Here is a 16,981-nt window from a genome sequence, read left to right as displayed (position 1 = left end):
TGCATGGTGTCCTACTCACCCGGAACAAACAAGAGGCTCTCGATACACTGGTGCCACCCTTCCCCCTATCGGGTGCATGGCTATGGTGATGCAAAGATGACAGCATTCCCCCCTGCACAGCTCTCTTTCAGGGGCGGGTCTGTCACCGTAGGACCCTCCCCTTCCTCACTGAATGAATACAAACACCAATTGGTATCTATTGGAGTCACGTTTTATTTTTCTGTCAGATACTCTCATTTTAGACTGTTTAATACAATATTTTTTTTATTGAAACAGTTTGGTAATAATAAAATATGTAAAACTTAGAATAAAAACAAAGTCAGCATAGTCCTCTATAAAACTATACCTCATTTTTGTTTTTGGCATAAAAAATACAGTATAGACAGTATTGCACCAGTGCAAGAAATGCAGAAATCCGTTCCTTTCTTACCGGAAGAAACTCAGTGCATGGCAATTCATTTGTTCATTTTACAATTCATATATAACATTAAGAAAATAACAATATATATTAATCTGAAAATATAATAATTTTGTATAGAACTGTGCAAATGGCGGCATTTGTCAGATAAATGATTCGTGTTCCTTCAATATTTTGCAGCTGAACATTCACATTCGATTCACATTAATACAATAATGTCAGTCATCACCGGAGCGGAGCAAAATGTTCAACACTGATCCGCAGAATATTCCAGTCATATTTGCATGTTTTGCCTGCAGAGTCCGTCTTCAAGTGTTCCGTGCATTTCCCTACTGCCTAGACTCCTGTAGGCTATAAACTCAATCATATGCAGAGTTTACAAATAAAGTGCAAAATGCCATTGCATGAAATGGCGTAGCAAAAGTGGTATTCAGAGATCGTACTGTCAGAACTGCGCACCTCTGCACAGCAGCCTCTTACACCGGCTATAGTCAATTTGTGCAAACTTTTGCTGCAATTATGATCATGTTTGTCCGCTATTGGACGGCGTCAGTTGTGGTCTTTCTATTTTGTACTGTGGATAGAGAGAGAAAAGTTGATTGTTTTTTAGTTCTACTTGTAAATGGGCACACAAGCTTGTAAACGGGATGCGGTTAATTTGCCGGTGGTCGGGATCCCGGCGGTCGGAATCCCGACACTGGAATCCCGACCGCCGAAATCCCGAAACTTTCTCCCTCCGTGGGTGTCCACGACACCCATAGAGGGAGAATAAAATAGCGTGCCGAGCGTAGCGAGGCACCGGGCCCGCTGCGTGGCGAGCCCGCAAGGGGGGGGCGATCCATGTCCCCCCCTTGTCGGGATTTCGGCGGTCGGGATTCCAGTGTCGGGATTCCGACCGCCGGGATCCCGACCGCCGGGAAATCGTATCGGATCCCTTGTAAACATCCTCCTATTCAGGCACCGGCATTTGCCAAGAGAAGTCTTAAAAAGAGCGTGGCTTTAGATAAATGAGGAGTGGCCCAGAGGAAGCCTTGCTGACATCACTAAAGCGGGTTTTAGCACTCTGGGGGAAGCCCCCAATTATACCTATTACATGCAGGCTGCCCCCGGAGACTCATCCAGTGAAGCACTGTAGGTCAATGTTGCACTGCAGCACCCATCTTCTATCACTGCAGAGGAGTCAACATTTTTGTATCACCCCCTGGAAGGGTCACACTCCGACGCTGTCCGCACCCCCTTGTGATATTCCTAGTGTTATGTGGATGTGGACAGTTCTGCATGGGTGTTCCTAGTTTTATGTGGATGTGGACAGTGCTGCATGGATGAAGCTAGTGTCACATGGATGTGGAGAGTGCTGCAAGGGCGTGGCTATTGTCGTGTGGATGTGGACAATGCTGCATGGATGTGTGAGTGTGGCTAGTGTCATGTGGATGTGGACAGTGCTAAGTGCATGCAGCTAGTGTCATGTGGGTTTGTACAGTGCTGTATGGATGTAGTTATTATCACATGGAAATGGAAATTGGTGTGTGGATGTAGCTAGTGTCATGTGGACAGTGGTAAGTGCATGTGGCTAGTGTCATGTGAATGTAGCTAGTGTCACATGGATGTGGACAGTGCTAAGTGTGTGTGGACAGTGCTAAGTGTGTGTGGCTAGTGTCACATGGATGTGTACAGTGCTGCGTGGATGTAGCTAGTGTCACGTGGATAGGGACAGTGCTAATTGCGTGTGGCTAGTGTCATGTGGGTGTGCACATTCTCAGCCCCAATTTCTCAAATACTTAAATTAGAAACATTTTAGAATATTGTGTAACAACTAGAAATACAGTTGTCCTATTTATGATTTGTGGCTGTGTGGCCCAATGGGCAGCTGGTCATCAGCAAGCTGTCATAATAATGGGCCTATTGACATGTTGAGGCCTGGAGCTAGAGTTCCTTCTGGCCCATTGTTAATATGGCCCTGGAGGTGGGTGGGTGGGCGGGGGGTATGTAATAGTATATCTACTGTCCTTTTACAACCAAACCTCCAGAATGAATAATATTTTACCGATTGTGTAGTATCCACGTTATCCAATCTTGGCGTATACAAGCCGCTGGACAGGCTGCTGCCAGTAGATTTATATCCTTCTATGTCATATTTCCCATTTTTAGAAGATAAGTTTCCCATGTGGGTTCTGGCCACAGCATCCATATCTACAATTACACAGAAAAAGAAAAAGAATTGTTAGTCAGGGTTCAATTTGCAGAACTATTTTTTATCCTGCTGTACTGCAATTACCCACAAGGGGGCGTAAAATAGATTTATCAGTTATTCAGTGCATACATACAGTATATTATATTGCGCAGTGCTTTACAGAGAATAGTTTATTAGTCCCTGACCCATTAGACCTTACAATCTATGGGCCTGATTCTCTTCCATCCTTCCGATTTCACATAGGGCTTAATTTATTTATTTCCAGTTTCTTATATAGCACAGCATATTCCGCTGTGGGGTGGGGGAGGGGTTGTGTTTAGGCGGCAGGGTATGGGAGTTAAGGTTAGGACATTGGCAGGAAGGGATAGGCACTGGTAGGGTCAGGCTTCAGGGAAGGAGGGTTAGGCATTGGTGGGGAGGGTTAGGCATTGGTAGGGAGGGTTAGGCATTGGTAGGGAGGGAGGATTAGGCTCTGGTGGGGAGGGAGGATTAGGCTCTGGTGGGGAGGGTTAGGCACTGGCAGGGAGGGAGGATTAGGCACTGGCAGGGAGGGTTAGGCATTGGTGGGGAGGGTTAGGCACTGGCAGGAAGGGAGGGTTAGGCATTGGTGGGGAGAACTATGCACTGGCAGGGAGGGAGGTTTAGGCATTGGTGGGGAGGGTTAGGCACTGGCAGGGAGGGAGGGTTAGGCATTGGTGGGGAGGGTTAGGCACTGGCAGGGAGGGAGGGTTAGGCATTGGTGGGGAGAAATATGCACTATCAGGGAGGGATAGGGTTAGGCATTGGTGGGGAGAATTAGGAACTGGCAGGGAGTACTAGAATTAGGCATTAGCAGGGAGGGTTAGGCACTGGCAGGGAGAGAGGGTTAGACATTGGTGGGGAGGGTTAGGCACTGGCAGGGAGGGATAGAGTTAAGCATTTGCAGGGAGGGATACGCACTGGCAGTGAGAGGTAGGGTTAGACATTGATGGGGAGGGTTAGTACTGGCAGGAAGGGGTAGGGTCAGGCTTCAGGGAGGGAGGGAGGGCTAGGCATTGGCAGGAAGGGTAGGGTTAGGCATGGCAGGGAGAATTAGGCTTCAGGTAGGGAAGGTTAGGCATTGGTGGGGAGGACTACGGTTAGGCTGCAGGGAGGGAAAGTTAGAGGGGTAGGGGTAGGTTAAGTATACTTACCTGACCCTTGTTATGATTCCCTCCCTTTTCTGTAATGGGTGCAGTGTACGCAGTTCACACACTGCAAACAGCATCTCGGCACTGAAGACACAAATCACTAGTGAAATGTCTGCCTCTGCCATTTATGAGTGATTTGCACATGTGCACTGGATATATCCCCGGGACCATGGCCCCTGTGCCTTCTCCCTGAGAACATATCCAGACGTGCACACGCGTAGTAGACTCTGGCATAATGCCAGAGTCTATGCGTCATAAGAGAGGAGGGGGCCCGCAGCGAAGGCTGCATGCGGGACCTCTACGATCTTAAATCGCCCCTGCTCCCTTGGGATGCCGGCATCGGCATTCTGACCACCTCCACCCCCACCGCCGGTTATCCATATGTATCATATTTAGATTTATTAATGCTTCATGTTGGGTGACCCTGGAGAGAGCAGCTCTTGCTGTGCACAGAACATACCACACTGTTGGTTCTTACTTACCGGTGTACTGAAAGCTATGTCGCTCTTCATCAAAGGTAAACCAGGTTTTTGACTCGCGTCTTTCTCTAAACAGACTAAAGGACATGAGAAGAACGTTATTGTACTAGAAATTATTATACAGAATATGACAGTTGGGGAATTATCTTCAAATAGGCTCCCACATTGGGGTGTACTCAATGCGGCCGCCAAGGGGGGTTAAACGGCGGGGATGGCCGAAAACAAGTGATCCTCGGCGTTTAACCCCCGCACCGGCCGAGGACGGCGAGGATTCCCCCAAACAGCGAGGCTCGCGGCTAAAGCAGGGAGCCTGCTTCATTTAGTTGCGAGTTTCGCTGTTTTAGCGGCCACACACGCCGTTTCCTCCTTGTTTTAAAAACCTAGCGAGGGGGGAAACGGTGTGTGCAGGGGCTCAGTTTAATACTGACCCTGCGAGCTGTGACAGTGATCATGCAGCATTGCTCGCTGTCACAGCTAGCAGAAAGCATTGAATACACACCATTGCCTGCTGTGGTTATAGTTACCCAAAAAAAAGAGAGGGCGGATTGCATGAGCAGCCACAAAAGTAGATTTCTTTTTTGGGGGCACACATTAATGCTATAGTAATTTAATAATTCTAATATATAATTAAAGCATTGGGGCTTATTCAGACCACTCAGAGCATGCCGAATTCGGCCCTGTCACCGATGTTTGTAGTTTGTGCATACGTGTTTAGGCCCATGTTCCGACCCCAGGAGCGAACGGTTCGCTCCAGAGGGGGCGGACACCAGGCCGAAGCAGGGGAACATCCAGTGTTGCCCAGTGTTGGGCGTTCCCCAGGAAACACAGGTGGGCCGATGCCTGCTCGGGCCGGGCGGCTGATGTCGCATGATGTCAGCACCCGCCCCCTTTTCGGCCATCTCCAGCTGAAATAAAAGTCAGTGACCATCGAATGTCTTCTCGTCCCTTCGGCCGCACGCAGGGCCCCTCCAGCAGACTTATCACATACACCCGTGTAAATATCATTATGCTGGTTTGACAATAAATCAATGAAGAATTTCTTACATCCTGCGCTCTCTATGCTGTGTGCTTATCGTTACCCCAAATGTGTCCCCAAACGAACTCTTCCCCAACAGCGATTTCTGGCTGTAACAGCAGCACGTACCTGGTCATCCGCTTCTTCTTGTAGATTACCACCGCGAATATGAGAACACTGAGCAGCAGCAGCGCCCCGCCCAGGAGGCCAAAGAGTAACCCGTAGAACCCAGCGTTCCGTTCGTACAGGTCACACTGGCTCCCGCTGTACTGGTACAGAGTAGAGTGGTAGCACCTACGGGGGGGGATAGTGTAAGATGTAATACACAGTGGGATTTATAATGAAAACTACCAAAAATGATCTTTTGCATATTTCACCGATGATAATGTACACAAAGTGCACTGTGATGTATACAGTAACGGGATAATGCTCGCAGTACACAGTATCGTTCCCATGCTCACAATATATGGGGACAAATGGAGAGTGATACCATTGAGAGAGAGCGAGAAAGGGCCTGATTCAATCCTGTTCCCTATGCTGCGCATACTCACAGCCTAGTGAACTGCATGCGCAAACCCCCCACCATCAGACATGGGCCCGAATTCAGACCCGAACAAACGGGTCTGAATGGGCCCCAAAGTACCAGCCAACCAGTTCTAGCTGTCAGTTTTCAAACATAGTGACAGGAGCTAGGTGCTGCATTGTAACATTATGAGCAGCATCCGGCCCCAGTCACTGGGTCTGATTCAAACCTGATCTCTGGTTTGCGAATCTTCAGGTAAACGGCGCTCCGCCAGAGTTTCCCCCACCCCTGTGCATGGCTGTAAATCCGTTTTCAGCCATGCACACAGGGGGAAAACCCCCAGAGTGATGCAAAGCCATTCCTCCTCATGAGAATCCATGCACCCTTTTTGTGCATGGGCTCCGCAGGACAGCCCCGGGTGTTATTTTGCCAAGTGGTGCATCTGACTGTCTGTCTCCCAGTCCATCAGTGTCCAGAATACAACGTGGCTGATTCTGATGTTTGAGCAAAGTATGAAAAGCAAGTAACTTTCTATACGGACAAACCATGTTGTACAACAATGGCATACCTCCTAACTGCCCTGGTTTTCACAGGACAGTCCTGTTTTTTGGGGGACTGTCCCACAACCTACCTGGGGCTGGCAGTACTCCATATTGGGTGTGGGGGGCAGTTAGGAGCCCCCCATGCCCATCGCTACTCTGCTGAGCAGACAAGCCGTGAATAGAGGCTGTGCGTATACCCGGGTATGGGAGTATCCGGGCAGCGGCTGAGCGAGTGCTTAGACGCTGCCCGGCATTAGACGGCGTTTTGGGGGCCAAATCCCGGGATCCCGCCGATCCCGATCCCGGGATTGGCCATCCTAATCTGTACGTAACCTCTGAACCTAATCTCCCTTCACACAGCTGCAACTGTCCTGGTGTCTTTTTCTGCAACTTTATGCTAATTATACTATAATGCCTTCCCTGGTCTCATGGGCGGATTGTGAATTTAAAGTGGCCCTGAAAAAAGTTTCCCAAAAAGTGTCCCCCTTACATGCCCACTTTGTCAGCCTGTCTCCTTCAACCCCCTAAAACAGCCATAACATCATGTCATCCTCTACCCAATAACACCCCCGCACCACCAGTCTGTCACTGTCTACCCCCTCATGGTCACAGGTGGTTCCATAGGCTAATCGGCCCACCGGCAATCTTCTCTATGTTTTCTATTACCAATCCGCCCCTGGTACTGCAGTTCAGGTCTTCTCAGGAGGACTGGCTTAATCCCGTAGATATCAGCTGAAACTGCATCTGAGCTAATGGGATATCGCTGTTTAAGGTAGACATTTGCTAGTGTTGACCCTTTCTTTATGTAGACCTATTGACTGTCTACCTAGGCACTGTCCACCTATCAACCGCATACCTATGACACAGCCTTTTTTATATATTAGCACCAACTAGCACTCATTAGTAAGTGTAACTATTGCTGACACACGGCGCCCATGTCTCATGGACAGCACCCATGTTTAGTGAATTGAGAGACTGCACTCAGTAGAGGTACAGTAAATAAGGTAGACAGGAGAAAAGGTACTCTCTTTTTTTGGGGGGGGGGGGGGGCACTGCTTTTGAAAAAAGTTTGTCTAAAACTTAGCTTTTATTGTAGTCAAAATATATTAAAGAATAAAATCGACACACATTGACACTGACATAACATGAAAACAACATAAGTATTCAATAAGCACACTTCATACCTTTGTGCCAATTTCCAAATTCAGAAGAATGAAGTGTGCATATTGAATCCTTATGCATGCTCTAATAAGTGTTTTACACATAATTATTCTTGCTGAAGGGAATAACTAAGTACAAGTATCTTGATAGTGCTATGTACTTCTAATACATGTTGTTTTCATGTTATGTCAGTGTCAATGTGTGTCGATTTTATTCTTAAATATATTTTGACTACAATAAAAGCTAAGTTTTAGACCAACTTTTTTTCAAAAGCAGTGCCCCCCAAAAAAGAGAGTACCTTTTCTCCTGTCTACCTGTATATTCATTTACTCTCATGGGCCCTACACACATAGCGATGTGTGCAGGGCTACCTAGCTATGCTAGGTCGGGCTGTGCTGCACCGCTATAGCATAGCACACAGAGCTGACAGCCCACACACAGAGCGAGCTGTCAGCTCTGTGTGCTAAGCGAGCAGACAGCGCCAGTGTTCTCCGGTGGGAGAACACTGCCGATGCCGAGATGGATGGACACTGTCCATCCATCTCGGCCAGCGATAAAGACGCGCGGGGACGCGCACGGCTGCCGATACAGCCCCCACACATACACCGATGTGAGGGCATTTGCTAAGCGACTTTGCCAAACTAAGCAAAATCGCTTAGAAAATGCCTTAATATCGGCATGTGTGTAGGCTGTATCAGGGGAGCACCTCCACTAGCCATTTGAGTACCTTTACTTAGGCACCCCATTAAATGATTGTGGATTTATAATTGTGTTTTGTATACAACCACCTACTTTTGTGTTTCATGCTTGTGCACCGGTATTCTCCCAACTTCCCTTTTCCGTAAAACATACAGTAAATAAGGTCACAGATTTGTAAGAAAGAAGCAGGCACTTACTGACACATTGGTCCGTTGATTGCATTGTAGCAGTCTCCGTTGCGATTGCAGTAATTTGGGTAATTAAAGCAGGGTCCGCTGCAGAAGCAGGTCTCATTATTACACATCACCGTATAGTTAGCGTAATTCAGAGAGCAAGTCAGATAATGCTTCAGTTGATCCACCTCTGTAAGTGTGCGGGAAACACGTTAAGAGACACCTGAATGCTTAAATAAGTAGTAAACAGATTAAAAGGAAGGCCCTACTTAACTATTTGTTTTAGCTATTTAAAACTCCTTACGAATCATAATACAAAATTTATTGCATATGATAATGAGCTCCTGACAATCGGCTCCTAACTGCCATGTGTTTGAAAACTGACAGGAGCTTATTGGCTGTAACACCATTTATCTTATGCAATGAGTTTGAAATAGCTAAAACTTATTGCTAAATGGTCCCATTATTCTTTGAAGAACATGTTTAAAAGGGAGAATGCATCCTTTCATAGAGATGCCAACAGCCAATCAGAGATCAGCTCAGGCCTGATTGGCTGTAGGCATCTCCATGGAGAACGGGGTCCCCAGCATGGAGGGTAGCATGATTCACTGTGACGACAGACATAGGGTCTTCGCTCTCAGTTCGGGGTACCTGGCCCACTCCACTGTGAGCTGAGCTGGGGTGAGCTGTGCTGGAGGACCAGCTTCGTGGGACCAAGGAAGGGTATGTATGTGTGAGTGGATATGTGTAAAATGTGTGGATTAAAGTTTTATTATTCCATGTGTGTCTTTAATTTAACATTTCTTTTACAAGTGAACTACAAGTCTAAGGGGGCCCATTAATGCCCCACATGCTGGAACTTGTGGTTCGCCAAGTCTCAGCATGCGGGGGAGGCCCTCTGAGACTTGTTCTACTATAATGTTCTTTAATCAAATTTTTACACTAATATTATCAGCTCACCGTCCACTGCTCAGGGACGCCGGGGACAGCCCCGGGCAGACCAGCCACGGTCATCATGTTTCAGCCGTGGGACCTTGTGTAACAAGTGTCCCCGGCTATGGTATGACACCGCTGTTGAAGCCTAGTGTTGTTTCCAAAATACGGGGGGGCCCCAGTTTTTTTCTCCCCCATATTTTTGGAACCAAGACCAGTCCAAGAGACCCGGTACTGCTTTCAAAAATATGGGGGAACCCCACAATCCCCCCCCCCCCTTATTTGAGGAACCAGGACTGGCTCAATGAGCCAGGGGCTGGATATGCTAAGCAGGGGGGGCCCGCGCATTTTCCCCCTAAATTTTACTTCTACACACTTTTTTAGACAGAACCATGCACAGATCTCATTGATCTGTGCATGGTTTTCTCAAACACACCAGCCTGGACCTCGTCTTTTTTGTGTGCGATTTTTGGTAATCCTATTACCCTATTACGTTTGCGATTTTGATGTTTTCTATTAGAAAACATCTGGATGCAATTTGTAATGTGCGATTACATGTGCGATTTTTAGAAATCGTACCATTTTGGCTATTTCTGTCTAAAAAGTCACACGTGTAAAAATCACATTCTATTACATTCTGCACGGGATGTTGACCAATCAGATTCTATCTATAATCTTCTAGAAGGTGCTACATAAATAAGAAGTAGAATCTGATTGGTTGCTATGGGTAACATCCCATCTTCAATAGAGCTTCCCCTTACTGTCTGTCACTCCTACCCTGTGGCTCAATACAACAGCATACAATAAGCAATAATGGCCTGATAAAGATGTGGATCAATATAGGATCACCACATCCTTGGAAGCAGCAGTGATGCACAGGTATGGTAATGCAGCAAGAGGGGCATGTGATGCGTCTGATGATGCAGCTTTGGATCAGATCACCTGTGACCCTGTCAGCCGGATGAATGACCTGTGAGGTCACGCAGGATGGCGACTGCAGCTCTTTCCAAGAGGCCAGGAAATCCGATGGAGACCAGGCATCGGCACTCCCACAAAACAAAGGCAGCACACCTCCATTTTGTAAAATAGCTGCCATAGATGCTCCCCAAGTTACTAACCTGTTATAGACACCTTTGCAGCGGTTAAATTGTGGATTGAGGCGTCTGCTTTCACTGCCTTGCTGATGTCCGGCAGTGACTTTGTCAGCAAGCTGTTCACGGCAGTCGGCAAATTGGTGTTTATGAAGTCGATACCAGTCTGGTTGTTTGGGTAGATGTAGGTTGCAGTGCTGTCAACGAGGACACTCCCCCGACTGCAAAGACAGTACCCATATTATCATCAATATAGGGAGCAAGGCGAGTGCATGCCCCGGGTGTCAAGACAAATTACTGCCTTGCCCCGGGTGATGGAAATCCCAGCTTTCCGTGCTATCCCATATAACAAAGGCATTCTGTTCTAGTATCATTAATGAGGAGGTAACACCCTGCATATCTATCTGAGATTAGTTTTCTAGAAAGGTGGCATCCATATTCCCAAGGACACACAACTCAGCATTCATAATATAGGAAAGTAAAGTTATCTGAAGGTGCACACCCTGGAAGAAATGCAAATCAATGATAAATGTTTATTTATTACGGCAGAGTATTTTGGTCCCCAAGGCACTCTACCGGCCCAGGTTTTGAGATGTAATGGGGTTGTCTACAAAATGCGAGCGTGTCGTCACCATGTTCTGGGTCTGTCCTAGTCACCCACTGCGAGGTTGTGTCTAAGACCCCATAGAGTTGCCCAGGAGTTCGATGGTGAGACTGAAGTTGCATCTTTTATGTGTAAGTGGTGGATTTGAGATTATGGCAGTGGGCGTCCCTTGCGCAAATTGGCGGCTGAGTCATTAGCATATTTCCATAAGTCTGCTGCGTCAGGAATCAGAGTTATGAAAGCACCGCTGTGCATCTCTGGTCTGGCCCTGTGTTATATGGAGAACAACAGGAAAGCCTGCATGCCTGCCAGAGTGATAAGTCTTCTTCTGAAAACCAAGCTTTGTATTCTTATTCTTCACTGAGGTTGGAACAGTACTGGAAATGGTGTCTTTCATTGGCTACATCATACCTAATTGCATATTGATAGACTGTGGCCATATTGAAAGAGGGTGTGGCTTTTCAAGAATGGCACCATCCCGAGCCACGCCTCCAAGTTTGTCATTGTGGGGGTATGCCCTGCGCTCTGTAAGCTGCTGGCATGCTCCTAGTCCCTCTGTCTCTCATGAATAAAGGGCTGAGCACATGCACACAGCCTCTATTCACCTCTACAGGGGGCTCTACCAACCAAAGGCGCCAACTGATAAAAAAAAAACATGTGCGCGGGCGCCACTGAGGGTGCGGGCATGATCACAGCCCAGCGCAGGGGAGAGGCTGCCTCTGAAGCTGCCTTTCTCCCCAGCTTATCACACAGCACTGATCAGTGTGTTCTGAGCTGGGGAGAGAGGCTGTGCTGCAGTGGCAGCTTGTCCTCTCTCTCTCCCACTGCCTAGCTCTGCAACACGGGATGGGAGAGTGGGACCCCGGGCCACACCATCAGAACTGGACCCTTAAAAAGTACCTTTCTCTGTGACACTTCTCCCAACTGCCCTCCCCCCACTGCAGGATACTGCTGCCGAAAAAACTGGGATTGTCCATCAAATATCAGGACAGTTGGTAGGTGTGAGGTACACGGCTCTGTCTTGTCTGTTGTTCATTTTCCTCTTGTCCTATGACCTAGTTGTGTCCCCTTGTCCTGCCATAATCTGCTGTATGTTCTTGCTATGTGTATTATTATTTTTTTTTCTTAATCTGAATGGCATCGCTGCAGCGCATTATAGCATCTGATAAATAAACCATGGTCATACATATTGTAATGCGGGATTCTGTTAACAGTAGAGGTGCTTTGACAAATAAGTCCATCAAATACAGCGGCACCGGGTGTGGTACAGGGGTCCGACAGGCGGGATCCCGACAGTCATTAGCCCGACGTCGGGATCCCGACTGCCCGGACTCAGACAGCACGGTGAGCGCAACTTAAGCCCCTTGTGGGCTCGCTGTGCTCGCCATGCTGTGGGCGCTGTGGCTTGCTACGCTCGCCACCTATTATATTCTCCCTCTATGGGGGTCGTGGACTCCCACGAGGGAGAATAGCCGGTGGCCGCTGGGAACCCGTCTGTCTGTGTTTTGACAGTCGGGATCCCGACGTCGGGTAAATGCCTGTCGGGATCCTGACTGTCGGGACCCCGTCCGGTACCCGCGGCACCAGTGTGCTTCTTTATAAGTTATATGCTCTATAGTGTAAAGTGCGGCCTTTAATGACTTTAAAATAACTGCTATTAATTAAACTACTATTAAACGTATTTATGAGCGATACAAAACGAAAGCGCCTTAAAGTACCTGAAACCGTTAATGACCACTGCCACAAAATAATTAGGTGCTGCTCTCTTGAAGGCTTGTATCAGCTGGAGGTAGAACAAATGCAATATATTAATATAACATAGCTCCTTGGCTAAATACAATCAGTTTACATTCAAATGAGTTCTATTACAGCTTCATTGCATTACTCTATAGTCCCAATTCAGACCTGTTCACTATTTTGCGAATTCACAACATGAGTGATTATTGAACGCCCGCACAAGCGCACGGTACAAAGCAAGCCTTCGTTGGCTGCCCGCAGGGTTATTGACGCCCTGTGGCCATTTGGGGGCCGGTAACCATGCATTTTCTGGGAGTGCCACAGAAAACGCAGGCATTCCGTGGCTGTTGGGAGTGAGGGTCACTGATGTCATCAGCCGCCTCCTTCTCCCCATGGCCATCGCAGTGCTGAGTAAGTCTAGAATTACTCAGTACTGCGAACAGAGGGGAAAAGCATTTGATAATTCAGAATGTTTTTTTCCCTCGTGCGCGGCTGCAAACGCATTTGTAGTCATGCAGATGGGTGGGATTTCTCTCATGCGGGGGTAGTGTGGGGCGTTTACTTGCTCGCTGGGCTCCGAAAACTCGTAGTCCAGCGAGCAGGTATGAATTGGGTTCTATTTCACATGATGAAATAGTAGATGTTGGATGAAGTGTATTTACAAGATAGATAACAAGAAGCCCTGCTGTTGAGGACACAATAGGGGGGGGGGAAATAATCAAACCCACCACCAAGTTTCATCGGTTTAGTAACGCCTCCAGCACGCCCATTTCTCGGTGCGGGCGCCACCCCCTTTTCCTTCTATCTGGCTGTCCCCTACTGGAGAGGTGAGCCCAAAAGTAGGCAAACCTTACTGATTCATACAGGATTACTTTTTAGTTAGTGGCCCCAAAAGTGCTTATTTTATCTTCCTGTAGGCAAAATGTTTTTGGTTTTTCAAGTAAAGGTCAGTGATACATTGTAACCAAAAAACAAAAATGATAAAGCAAGGATAATAACAACATCATCGACACAATAGGAGTATATTGAGAATTTGACACTTACTATAGGTAATATTGCTTGCAGCAGATTTTTGTATTCTGGGGAAGAAGAATTGTCAAGTGCTGGAGAGAAAGTCATGTTTAAGGTGAGACTAACGCTGACTTGACGTTTTGGGCTGAGTGCTGTGTCTGTAAAATGTCAAAGAAAACAAATATTGAATAATATTCCATGGTTGTGACACAAGGAGATTTTGCTATTGTATAACTAAGCACATGGTGCAATTACATGGGATTGAGTAAAAACCAGAACAGCCCTGACCCCAGCAATGCCGGGCCGGTTCCATGCAGCAATGTCTGCCCCAGTGGAGCTTTCAGTGCACATTCCTGTCCATGGAGTGTTCCATACAGGAGAGAGCGACTGGTCTGCGATGACAGCTGTCACACGGGAGATGGGCAGGGAGAGATATACAGCCTCTCCATGGTCCGGGGATAGGGTTAAAACCGGTATGGTCTAAACCAGACACATAGTAGAAATGAGTACACCACATCATGGGGCCTATTCAGCCCTGATCACTGCTTGCGAAATTGCAGAACCCTGCGATCAGATAGTATTTGCTGGCCAGACTGGTGGCAGCAGTGGGCCCCTTAGTCCTCAGAGGACCCAGTGCACTGCACATGCTGCGTCAATGGTAGTTCCGCCTCTGCTCTCTTCACATGTTTCATCTGCCCCACCTGCAGTACAGCATGGTTTGTCCACTTGCTAACAGGTCTGAATCAGGCCCATAGTACACCACCAATACACTAATTGCACAATCCAGTACACCTATTGCACCATCTAGTACACATAGTACAGCACAAATACACTAATCAAACAATCCAGTGCATATAGGGCCTTAATCTGGTCCGTTCCCATGGCCACGTGAGTTCGCACGGGGACAATGTTTTTACTTTGCGCATGAGCATTTCTGCGCATGTGCATACACCGGGTGCGTGTGCTCACAGCGAACAAACTGCAGGGTGCACATACCCATCCTTGCGGGCGGAGGGCAAGAGGGGGGCGGGCTGGCCCATTAGCATAGTGTTTCATGGGCGTTCCCATGCTAATGCGGCCATGACCGACATGCAGCTGACATCACCAAATGTCAGCTGCCCGCCCACTTCCTCCTGAACGTGCACGCATACAGTATGTGAGGTTGCTCAGAGCAACTTTACATATGCGTGCATCTTCCGCATCTTTCGATGGAGGGTGACCATAGGAAGATGTGGGAGGTTCCCACTGACATGCCAATGGATGTTTATGTGAAACATCCATTCGCATGCCATTCGAACGTAGGTGCCTTGCGAATGGCACCATTCGCAAGGTGAGGTTTGGGGGACTTGCAAGGCTGCGAATTCACAGCCTTGCGAATCAACCACAATACCCCCCATAGTACACTGTACCATCCAGTACACCTATTGCCCCATTCAGTTATTTGATGGTGCAATAGATATACTCATGGTTGCCTACCTGACCCTCTCCATGAGGGAGAAAATGCTCCGTTCCTGGACTTCCCTGGTAATTACCATCATACATTACCAGGGAAGTCCAGGAACAGAGCATTTTCTCCCTCATGGAGAGAGTCAGGTAGGCAAGTATGGATATACTAGATAGTGCAATTAGTGTACTCAGTGGTGTACTATGTGTACTGGAAGGGGCAATTGGTGTACTCTGTGGTGTATGACATGCAATGTGTACACATCATACACCACAGAGTACAATAATTGCACCATCCAGTATACCTATTGCCCCATCCCGTACACATAGTAAAGCACAGCGTTCATCTATTGCACCATCCTGTACATATAAGACCTGATTCAGCATCAGGCAGTTTTGCTAAAGAAAAGCAAAACTGCCAAAAAAAATCAAAACTGCAGACCAGCACAAAGCACAGCCGTCCCGCATGTAAAGTACCTCCCCACTATTTGATTGCAATTTAAGAACACATGCCTTTGCTTCTCATCTCAATTAACCCCCTGCCTGCACAGCCTTGCTGGAAAGGCAGGTGCTGGGCCATCATTTACCTACTGCCCATTATCCGGGCACACCTGTGCTATCTACGACACACCTTCAAAACACTGCGCCGCCATCACTCAACATGCTTTCGGGCTAAAACCGCAGTTTGAGACAACCGCATATGGGCAGAAGTGCAGAAATAAGCTAACTACAATTTTTTGCACTGATCCATTCTGTACCGCCCCCATACTGTAGTACACCATTAATCGCACAATCCAGTACACCAGTTTCATTATTATGTACACCTTTTGCACCTTGTTCATGTACAGGTGCTGTATTAAACCATAAAATCTAATGTGACACACACAGTCCTATTCAGCGTCCTACTCAGCAGACTTCCCATAGCAGGTTGTACAAAGCAACTGCATTAAACACTACCTAAATCCACCACTTGTATGTGTGTGTACCAATATCTGCATTCGGTGGACAGGATTGTGTATCTCTATTTGTAAATTACTGCAATGACCTTTCTCAACTATGGGTCTGATTCAGACATGATCGATGAGCTGCGAGTTTTCAGAGCCCACGATAAGATAAACACTACCCCAAGTGAGGGAAAGCCCACCCATGTGCACGGCTGCAATCTCACTCACCGTCTTGCGCATATTTGGGATTTCCTTTGATTGTGATCGCAGCCGTGTGAAGATGGGGAAATTTGTTATACCATTGAATAAAACACCCCCGTGTGCAGCACCGCATTAGCTGAGACTTACAGTGACGCGATGGCTGTAGGGAGAATGTGACTGCTGATAATGTCAGCGTCCCTCCCTCCCTCCCAATGACTGGGAGCTGCCTGCATTTTCTGGGGCACTGCCAAATGCTCAGTGCCTGTCAATCAACTTGCATATGGACATCGTTGGCTGTGAATGCAATTACGGCTCAGGCGTACTATGGGTATGCGCGGTCGGTGAGATCCGACGAGCGGGTCTGAATCAGGAACTATGTCAATTCAAACGTAATCAATCAACACTTAATCAAAACTGTTTTTGCCAAGAATTTTTTGTATACGTTGTAAAATTACATTCACTTTGAACTTAGTAAAACAGACTATGGCCCTTATTCTGATCGGTGCGGCCGGATCCGAATATGCGGCCAGGACGTGCGTGCGAAACCCCGCCTTCCATACTGATCGCCAACTCCGTCCATACGCGGTAAGAAGCTGGCCGAATGGACCGCACGTGTATTTTTCATGGAATACGCCTCCTCCATCTCA

General features: G+C 47.5%; 1 protein-coding gene across 1 annotated transcript; it reads right to left on the bottom strand.

Annotated features, from left to right (window-relative positions):
- Positions 1 to 211: 211 nt before the first annotated feature.
- On the bottom strand, positions 212 to 16,420 carry LOC146042840 (interphotoreceptor matrix proteoglycan 2-like). The gene is made up of 9 exons (XM_083163097.1): positions 16,362 to 16,420; positions 13,780 to 13,904; positions 12,717 to 12,781; positions 10,422 to 10,615; positions 8,395 to 8,560; positions 5,402 to 5,566; positions 4,261 to 4,334; positions 2,463 to 2,608; positions 212 to 992 (listed from the first exon to the last, which is right to left on the bottom strand). The coding sequence occupies exons 2-9, from the start codon at positions 13,852 to 13,854 to the stop codon at positions 942 to 944; spliced, it is 936 nt and encodes a 311-aa protein (XP_083019223.1). The 5' UTR covers positions 13,855 to 13,904; positions 16,362 to 16,420; the 3' UTR covers positions 212 to 941.
- Between the last annotated feature and the right edge of the window lie 561 nt (positions 16,421 to 16,981).

Source organism: Crinia signifera, chromosome 19 (genome assembly GCF_055691185.1).
Source record: "Crinia signifera chromosome 19, ASM5569118v1, whole genome shotgun sequence".
Lineage (NCBI taxonomy): Eukaryota > Metazoa > Chordata > Amphibia > Anura > Myobatrachidae > Crinia > Crinia signifera.
Note: the sequence above shows the minus strand (reverse complement) of the source record. Positions and strands in the feature narration are given on the sequence as shown.

What these genes read in the sequence shown, in the direction of transcription:
- LOC146042840 (XM_083163097.1), bottom strand. Translation starts at nt 13,854, where the DNA reads ATGACTTTCTCTCCAGCACTTGACAATTCTTCTTCCCCAGAATACAAA. An exon ending in TGCAAGCAATATTACCTATA is followed by an intron (nt 12,782 to 13,779) that starts GTAAGTGTCAAA and finishes TTCTACCTCCAG; the next exon opens with CTGATACAAGCCTTCAAGAG. An exon ending in TGCAAAGGTGTCTATAACAG is followed by an intron (nt 8,561 to 10,421) that starts GTTAGTAACTTG and finishes GCACACTTACAG; the next exon opens with AGGTGGATCAACTGAAGCAT.